This window comes from Mycena indigotica (assembly GCF_014461135.1).
Source record: "Mycena indigotica strain 171206Taipei chromosome Unknown Mind.scaff0007, whole genome shotgun sequence".
Taxonomy (NCBI): Eukaryota; Fungi; Basidiomycota; class Agaricomycetes; order Agaricales; family Mycenaceae; genus Mycena; species Mycena indigotica.
The window spans coordinates 3568278-3578081 of record NW_023503006.1 but is presented as its reverse complement, the minus strand read 5'-3'; the positions used below and the strand labels follow the sequence as shown (position 1 = coordinate 3578081).

Genomic DNA, 9804 nt, shown 5'->3' with positions numbered 1-9804 from the left:
TTTGGAGAGCGCCAATCATAGCGCGTTGAAGATCACGGCCCGGAGAGCCAGCTCGAGGGACTCCGGCATCACCACCTCCACCAGGTGGCCCACCACCTCCACCTCCACCTCCTCCGCCTCCTCCGCCACCACCACCTCTAGGGGGACCCCAGAATGGATTTCCAGATCCACCAGGGCCGCCACCAGGACCACCAGGTCCACCACCACCAGGTCCGCCAGGTCCACCACCACCAGGAGGTCCGCCTCTGGGAGAGCCAGGAGGGGAGCCAGAGGGCGAAGTCAAGAATGGACTCGGCTTGCCGCTAAAAGTCGGAGAGGGGTTGCGGTTTGGTTGACCTTGACCGGAATCGTTTCCGTTTCCGGAGCGACCTTGAGCAGGGCTCATGGGCCTGCTAAAAGCGTGCCGATACATCGGGACTGGCTCGCTTTCTTCTTCGATGTCGTGAAGGCGTGTGGGGAGTGAGGGGTCGGTAACGTAAGGTAGGAGAGACGGGAGGGGAACTGACGTTAGAAAAACGACCCGTGTTTGGATGCGGAGTCGTTGGCATAGGGATAGTACTTGGATCAGGATCCTGCGGAGACATGACAAAACCAGGCCGGAAAGGGTTGGTCGTGCCAGTAGGTGTCCGAGGAACGGGAACAGGAACCGGAGTGACAGGAGCGCCAGCGTTGTAGGTGAAGTTCGCCATAGGCGAAGTGAGAGGAACCATTTGTTCGTAGAAGCGGGATGAACGCCGTTGACCAGTATTGGCGGGGTCTATGTTGCCAGAAGAGAGGCGTACGTTTGACATGGTCAAAAGGAAGTGAGTTTGTAAATACTGTTAAGTGCCGTGTCGACCAGAGGGACGGAGACGGAGACGGAGACGGAGACGGAGTCGAAGTCGGAAACGGAATCGAAGTCGTAGAGCACTTGGGGCGGAACACCACAGAAGGATGTTTGGGTGACCGGGGCTTCCAGTTGACCAAGACAAGACAAGAAGGGAAGAGCGGAGTCGAGACGACGCTGGGAGATAGAGACCAGCAACGTTAATTTACAAACTGAAGTACGTGATAATACATCAAAGTATTTATAGTACGAGAAGTAACGGAAACGGAATAAGGTATAACAAAGTAAGTAACAAGATTAGAACAAAGTCAAGTAAAGTAGAAGAGGAGTTGCATACGAGGAACAAGGCATAGATGATTGCATAGATCATAAGTCGGAGTAATTGGAAACGCTCAGTAAATCTTCATTGCGTAAAAACCAAATACCGGAGACGGATATCGGAGACGGATGCCGGAGTCGGCACGGATATAACATAATGAGAAAATAGTCAAAAATGGGCCTTGGCGATTTACCTGCTGCTCTCGCCTCTCACCATGTCAGGCATTTTGGCACCTCAAGTTTACTGTGCCAAGCAAAAGCGGCGGCTTGAGCTTCGCCGGCGTATGTCGGTGTAGAATACGTATGTTGTTCCGTGGGGGGCGATTTCGTGACGAAGAGGATGTTGAGGGACGATGAAAAATTGAGTATAATGAGATGGTCGCCCAGGAATCTTCAGATAGTTCTGCGGCGGAAGCGGCAGAGGCTGAAAGGCCGGAGTAGCGTGGGGGCGACGACGCGGCGGCATGGACGAACGAAAGAGGGAGATGGGGGGAGATGGGGGATAGAAAGAAAGCCGGCTATCGGTCGTTATGAACCGGAGGACGTTTGCCAGCCCCCATTCATCCCCCGGAACTACGTCATAGTCTTGATTCTCTTCAAGAATTTGTCGTTTTGCTGCCAAGCCGTGCGTGGTGCGCGTGGAGAACGATGATCGACGCATGCACCCCTAGAAAGCGAAGGGACTACCCAATAAAGGGCAGTAATCTTGTCTTGTCTTGTCGGGGGAAGACGCAGCTATGGAGAGCGGAGGGAGAGCGAGAGGAGTTGGAGAGGAGGAAAGGCCTCGGAATGGAATGGAGGTTTGGGGACGGAATTCGCGCGGCGGATGGGCTGAATTTGAAACTGAAAGTGAAACTGGAGACGGCTTGAGGTCAAATTCCAGTCGAGTCGTTACTTCTTGGCGGACCCGTCTGACCGGATGTAGGGCTCGCCGTCGTTAAGTCGGGCCGGAGGGCGACGGGGAGCCAGCGTCTGGCCCCTGGGCTCCGAACCGTGGACGAGTCACCGCCAACGACGGGCGGGAGTCGCCAGTAGTCTGGCGAACGACGTTGAGAGCAGGAGCGTGTGAATATTGTGACCGGCGTTACTCGCGCCGATGGTCCGTGTCAAACGCGCCAAGTTCTTTCTCTCCGCTTGCTCATCATCGCGTCAAACGCGTCAACTCGTTCCCTCCAATCACTCACAGTCGCTCACCCGTCTCAAGGCAGCTTCCGAGACAGTCGCGTCGCGCTCGTCAACTCAGTCGAGAGAAAAGGCTTCAAGTTGCTGGCGCCATTTCGGCCTCCGCGGGCTAATCAAGTTCTGGTCGACTCTTCTTTGTCGAAAGCAGCCAGCGCATCGTTTGTATTGCCGCAGCCTTGGCATATAAATCAAGATTAAACTTTACTGAACGTGACTCCAGCTTGCTTTATAAAACAAAACGCTGCAATGCCTGCTTGCTTTCGTCTCCCACCTGCCCCCCATGGATACCAATCCCACGTTCCTCAGAGTACGCCCTTTTCTATTCTGTGCTCGCTCAAGCCGCTGACCAGCCCCCTAGGCCAAAGAAGCATTCGAGCATCATCTCGCCACCGTCAATCTGAAAAACACTCCTCCAGAAGGCCTTATGTCCCTGGTTTGCAAGTTCACGATACCGACCGATGTGCGCGCAGCGCTTAAACGACTTGCGGAGAGCTACGGATGTACCGTGCTCATATATGAACTGACCGAAGAAGAGACAAAGCAGATTGACGCTCGGCGCAGAACGGTGCGTATGGTATATGTAAACGAACAGTTCTTACTGACGAAGCATTGGCAGAACCTAACTCATACTTATTTCACCGTAACCGCCGCCGCCCAGCAGACATACCTCGCCGCAAACCCTGGTGCGGAACGCCGAGCGTTGCCCCTTTATAAACCGGGTCGCCTGCCCAGTCCGCTCAAACGAATGCCTCAGCAGCAACAGTTGGCGCTCGCTCAGTCAGCGAAGGAGCCGAAGACCTCAGAAGTGAACCAAGTGCGGAGTGATGTGAAGGTCGAGCCGGGCTTAAAAGTGAAGCAAGAGCCAGGTGAGGGGAAGATCGAGCTGGGCTCAAAAGTGAAGCAAGAGCCGGGTGAGGTGAAGATCGAGCTGGGCTTCAAGGTGAAGCAAGAGCCGAGTGAGCGGAAGATAGAGCCGGGCTTGAAAGTGAACGAGGGCGATATCGATGACGACAACGACGAACCCTCCGATCATCTCAACGACCCGCGTTCCCGATCGAGTCGACTCCGATGTCGACTCCGATGGCGACCGCGTCTACACTGTGTTTGCCGATAGATTCGACCAGTGCACGCACGAGCTTGGGTACTATATGGAGCAATTTCCGATGGAGGGTTTGAGCGAGCGGCAGTTGGAGGTGAGGAATATAGTGAGGCGCCAGGTTCGGAAGCTCGATGAGCTGCGCAAGCGCAAGAAGAGATCGTGGGAGGAGGAGAATTATTGAATGAAGCATCCATCTGTTGCCGCCATCTCATCTCGAAGGGCTTTGAGCGCGCCGGTCAAAAAATCGTATCATGAATGAATAGGTCAGCTGTTTGTAGTATTTGTTGATTTTGTAGTGCAAAGACACCCAATCGTAGTATCATTTGTCGTCGAACACATCTCTGTCTATGAGAGAGAGAAAATTCTGCGATGTCGCGTGCATGACGTGACGTCACGCGCCAAATTTCCTAATCGGGACATGGGGGACTCGATTTGAATCATTTATCACGGCCGCCAATTCTCTGGACTTCATTTCCTACCACCATGGCGCCTTTGCACTTATCTGGGTCTAGCAGCGATATCTCGGAACCTGGTGCCTTTCCAGGGCTTCCCCGCCGAGAAGACATTCGCCAACCCGCCGAAAGGTAGGTATTTCACCAATTCTTGTTGTTCTTGTAGACCGCGCATCTGACTCTGCAAAAGCTCTCAACCAGAGGACCCCAAAGAAGCTTACGGTGAGCCTAAGTCGCCAAATGTGGTTGGTTTGAGCTTACTAGCTCCCAAATTTTGGGCTTTGCGAGCAGATCACGAAGCTTTGCTGGTCTCGCGCCGTAACACTCAACTGGAAAACACTCGCTTACATGCTGAACTGGCTGAACTACGCAAAGATGCGCAGGAGCGGCTTGACGATCTACGCAAGGAAGCGGACGACTACAAAGCACGATTGGACCAAGCCGAGGAGGCCTCCATCGCTCAAGAGAAGAAGATTGAGGAGCTCAGACAACGAGTCTCAACCGTTATACATGGTCGGGAAAAGTTTTTCCGGGAGAGCTTGGAGGCAAAAAGAGCACAGGCTGCGCAAGACCGTACACACACGCAACTGCTCGTCCGAATCCAGGCGATGAAGAAGAATGGCTTGAGCTTGGTTAGTGGCCTCAGAGCGCTGGTGGAAGGAGTGGACGAGATCGTGGAGGATGCAGAAGATGCTGCCCGATATGCAAACAATCCAATCGAGATTGCTTCTTCGGATCCACCTTTCTAGTGATCCAGTTTTGAATTAGTCCTTGAATCGCAGTTGACCCCGAAACAATAAAAATTTGAGATGATACGAAACGCGGGTTGAACGTAAGAGGAGGATAACTCTTCAGAAAAGATTTTTGATGCAGCTTGGCAAGATAATATGCCTGGAACTCGCTGAACTGCGACGGGTTGGCGATGGGGAACATTTGATTACATCATTTGATTACATCATTTGCATCGTGTTCTTCAACTTCAACCTCTCATCCTTCAACTACAATATCGTTCCCTCTAGGCTGGTCCTAGTGGATTATAATTTCTGTGCCTGATGCCCAAGGCAAAACCCACCTGTGCTCTGTGTGGTAAAGCCCTGAAGAATCGTGAAGACGCGCAGGCGGTCCACGACCGCACGTGTGCCAAGTTCAAGAGGCTTCACGCGGAATCAGTCGACTATATTCAGCAGCACCTTGCTATGCAGGCAGCTCAACCACCCAAACAACCAGACCCTCCGTTGGTCGCTGATGTGCAGGTTAACACCGCTTTATTCTGTTGCCGCCGTTACTCATATCTACATAGATGGCTGTTGATGAACCTCGTCCCCCGTCTCCTCCAAAGTTTCGCAAAAGCGGTCGCCCAGATCGTCCTACTCGCCTACCTGCCAGATTTCAAGACATCGCGCCTCCCCGAGCTCCTCGTCTCCCACCACCGCCTGCTATTATCACCCCAGCCATCCCCGAAGCAGAAATAGAGCTTCAGACACCCGTATCAGAGTGGGTACAGACGGCTCCCAACGAGTTTGGCGTCTACAAAGTGTATCCACGTCGACCTACTCACGATCCTGACGACTCTATTACGCTGCAACAACTATATCAGGTATCCCAACCTACGGAAACTCATCCAGACACCCTCCGACCTGAAGAGCCCTGGTACTTCCCCTTTCCGAATCCGTCGGTTGCACATATGATGAAATATCATATCGAGGAGGAACACCCACAGTCAGTCGCGGGGTTTGATCGTCTGATCAGTAATTTCCTTCACCCTAACAGCGATGCCCAATCCGACGGGCGTTTCGCTGACGGACTTACCAAACCCGTTTTCGACCCAACGATTCTTGGACCATCTAGACAAGCACGGTATAATTCCTCTTGGTATAACCGACAAATGGTTAAGAGGGTCTGTTTCGCTTAAGCTTCCATGTGTGGGTCGTCGCCAGGCTGAAAACGACGCACCTGTTGTGGAGGTTAGCGATATCTTGTATCGCCCTCTCCTTGATCCCATCAAAGAGGTTCTTCAAGGTCCGCTCTTCGCCCTAACGCACACGACACCGTTCTCGTTGCGTGCGATATCTGAAGCGGAATTGGCTTTAGCCGACATCATAATGGCTGATCTGTCTTCCCCACTCAATGAGTATGGCTTGCCACCGCTTGCAGAACGACACGAGGAGATTTTTGGCGAAGTTTACACCTCACCCGCTATGCTTGAGGCCTATCGTGCGATACCTCAACCGCCACCTCCTCAGAGTCCAGAAGACCCAGTCGAAAGCATTATCATGGCTATCATGGAATGGTCCGATGCCACCCATCTCGCCCAGTTTGGCACTGCGTCTCTTTGGCCAGCATACACCTTCTTCGGCAATCATTCCAAGGATGTGCGTTGCAAGCCATCTTCGAACACAGGCTTCCATCAAGCATATTTCACCAAGGTAAATTGACTCGGAGCATTTTAGCGCGGCACTAGTTCTCACATTTGTGAATAGCTACCGGACTCCATCCGGGACTCGTATCGAGCTCACTACGGATGTGATATGGCGGATGACGTCTACACTCATCTGAAGCGAGAACTGATTCATGCTATATGGCAGTTGCTTCTCTCCGACGACTTCATGGATGCATATGACAATGGGATCAAAATCAAATGCTGGGATGGTGTGGTCCGACTAGTTTTCCCTCGTTTTTTTACTTACAGCGCCGATTATCCGGAAAAGTAATCTCCATCTCAAGTCCTTTTAAAAACTTACTCAGATGGGATAGAGTTCTTCTCTCTACTATCAGAAGCCTGGGAGGCTGCCCTTGCCCTCGATGCTTCATCCAAAAACGGCAGATAGCCGAAACAGGTACTGTCAACGACATGAAGCGTCGTCAAAACATCCGTATCGATGACCACCCGCGGCGGGTGGAAATCGAAGATGCTCGAGCTGCTGTGTTTGGCAATGGAAACGCTGTCGGCGGCTCGAAGATTGACGACATACTCAAGGCAAAATCATGGGTTCCTGTCCGTGTGAGTCGTGTTCTCAGTTCTGGCTCGCACTCTAACATATCCTAGAATGCATTCTCCAAGCTCAATACCCCCAAAACGCCCTTCAATCTATTTACCCTTTTTGTCCCTGATTTGTTACACGAAATTGAACTAGGAGTCGCAAAAGCCCTCATCACCCACCTTATTCGCATGCTGCAGTCTTTCAAAAATATCGATGAATTCGACCAGCGGTACGCTTGTTTTCAACAGTTGTCACAATCTTTGATGCCCTGATAGTTTCCGCCAAATTTCTTCATTCGGTCGCAACACCATTCGTTCCTTCAACCATAATGTGTCTGAGTTGAAATACGCTGCCGCGAGAAATTACGAGGATATTCTCCAGGTATGTTTATTCCCAGTCACCTCGTCATTCAATCAACATGGCTATAGTGTATTCTTCCAACCCTAGAGGGACTTTTCCCACAACACCAAGCACTGGTCGATCAGCTCTGTTTCCAGTTGGCAGTCTGGCACGGTTATGCCAAACTCCGCATGCATACCACTTCTTCAATCCAGTTCTTTCGGACCGCCACCACTGACCTTTGTACCACCATCCGTCGGTTTGCTCGTGAGACGCGAGATGTGAAGACCTACGAGCTACCCCGAGAAGAACGCCGACGGCTTAAACAGGCTTCCAAGGCCTCGACTTCGGCAACTGAGACTGTCAATCCATCACTCGCGACTGCTGCAGATAGCCCTAGGACCACGACCGATCTCCTTCCAGACACAGCCACCAAGTCGCAGTCCAAGTCCAAGTCCAAGTCAAAAGGTAGAAGGAAGAATGCCGGCAGTTCATCTGCCTCATCCACAATCCCCACGATGCAGGTTTCTGCATCAGATGCTGCGAATACCCCCGTCTCAAACCCAGTCCCCCCGCCCACAGCTGCCCCAGTCACGCAGACCAAGCCGAAGAAGAAAAAAGTGGAGAAACCGTTCAATCCAATCACCTACAAGCTTCATTCCATACCCGACTATCCTGATGCCATTGCTCGTTATGGGACCACAGACTCGACTTCAACTCAAATTGTATGCATTCATACTCTTGGTGATTGAAGAAATGTCTGATCTTTCTTAGGGCGAAGTTGCGCATAGGCTTGTCAAATATTTGTACCGGCGTACCAATAAGAGGGACCATGCTCAACAAATCGCAAACCATGAACGGCGTCGACGAATGATGCGAGCGATGTGGGAGCGACGAAAAACGATACAAAGAAGCTGAACAGCGAACACTTGCCCGATCATCGTCCGAGGGAGCTCAGAATGCTTCATCTTCTCAGCAAAAGAGCAACAAACGACAAAGGCTTCTCTCATCTCTTCGCCCAAATCAAGTTACTCGATATGCAGCCTACGTTCCTCCGGAACAACATCACTACATCTCCGATTCTACACGCACCTTCGTATATCTCTCTGACCTGGTCGATACTGGCGACTCCGACAGCGATTCGGATGGGGATGGGGATGGACCACGAATACAAGTAGGTTTGAAGCTTGACGAGCAATTCATCTAACATATCTACAGAATGTTCCGCCTCCGCCTCCGCCTCCCCCCCATGGATCCTGCGCTCAAGGTAAGTGTGTTATCCGGCACTGCTCGTGGTTTACTAATTTGTGAAAGGATTTCTCACGGAAGCTCAAGTCCCACTTGCGCCGCCGACTACTGAATCTAGAGTATACCGGAGACGATCTGCAATTTACCGATGATGAGCTCATTAATGTGGTTCTCGAAAAGGACGCGCTTTACACCCATGCAACTATGAGAGTCAATTACACGACATATGATCTCAAGCGCGACCAAGACGTTCTCAACCCACGGACGCGCAAAGTTTTTCCTTGTTCATTCTCAAGACCCAGTGGACCAGCATCGCTACTGGTATGGTGAAGTCCTGGGTATCTTCCACGCCCGAGTCCTGCTGGCTGACCGACCTGGTCGAGCTCAACGGCTAGAGTTTCTGTGGGTCCGATGGTTGCAACGGGATATGACGTATCGGTGGGGAATCAAACAGAAGAGACTGCCGCGTATAAGTTACATGCCCTGCGAAAGTCCTGACGCCTTCGGCTTCCTTAGCCCGCACGATATTCTCCGAGGTTCTCATCTTATTCCAGCCTTCCATCATGGACGCACCAAGGATTATCTTCCAACATCTATCGCTCGACCACCTTCAGAACATGATGAAGATTGGAAATTTTTCTACGCAAAACATGTTAGTCAGCCTTGGTTTATTTGCCTTCTGCTCAGTCTTTCCAGCGTCGTTGACCGTGATATGCTCCTGCGGTACCACGGAAACGCTATTGGCCATCGAAAGATCAATCTCTTATACCAACGTGCGGCTACTGACGAGTCAAACCAAGACCTAGAGGCTGCCGATCCGCCTGAAGGACATGTCGAGGAGGAATTTAGTGATCAAGCCAACGACCTTGATGTTCCTGTTCTTGACGATGCTGACAATGATGAACAAGAAGAGCATCCGGACTGGACCATGGATAATGCCAGCTCTGGGTCGGATGTAGAGGAGGAGGATGAGGACGAGGAGTTTCTATACGGTGACGAAGCCTGTCGAAGTCGGGTTGGTTTTTGAGCTTTCACTAAGATGCAAACCATTTCTAAGTCACAATATTCCCTAGCTCGTAGAATTTCATTATCTTTGCATTATATCTTGACAGCACTCCCGTTTGCTTGGCCTTCGCCATCACGTGCCACGTGACGCGCCTCTTTCCAACCACCGCGTCTCTTCCGCGGGCTGGCAGTGGCTCCTCAACGCCTGGCGATCACCCTCCGCCGATTTACTTAAGGATAGGCTGGATATGCTTACTACCGCGCCTATCGTTCCAGAAGTTGCAACTTAGGTCGCCCCCCCCTCCATTTTCTTCCACAACCCTGTCGTCAAGCTTCGTGCCTGCCCGTATACCC

At 51.7% G+C, this 9804-nt stretch overlaps 1 protein-coding gene across 1 annotated transcript; it reads left to right on the top strand.

Moving 5' to 3' along the window:
* Positions 1–4929: 4929 nt before the first annotated feature.
* On the top strand, positions 4930–9472 carry MIND_00884300 (uncharacterized protein; the record flags this gene model as incomplete). Its single annotated transcript, XM_037365497.1, has 15 exons — positions 4930–5130; positions 5178–5596; positions 5648–5774; positions 5815–6303; positions 6358–6584; positions 6632–6878; positions 6924–7087; positions 7134–7239; positions 7287–7922; positions 7972–8081; positions 8174–8371; positions 8416–8464; positions 8512–8766; positions 9000–9097; positions 9142–9472. 15 exons carry the CDS (start codon positions 4930–4932, stop codon positions 9470–9472), a joined length of 3657 nt encoding a protein of 1218 aa, XP_037218739.1.
* Between the last annotated feature and the right edge of the window lie 332 nt (positions 9473–9804).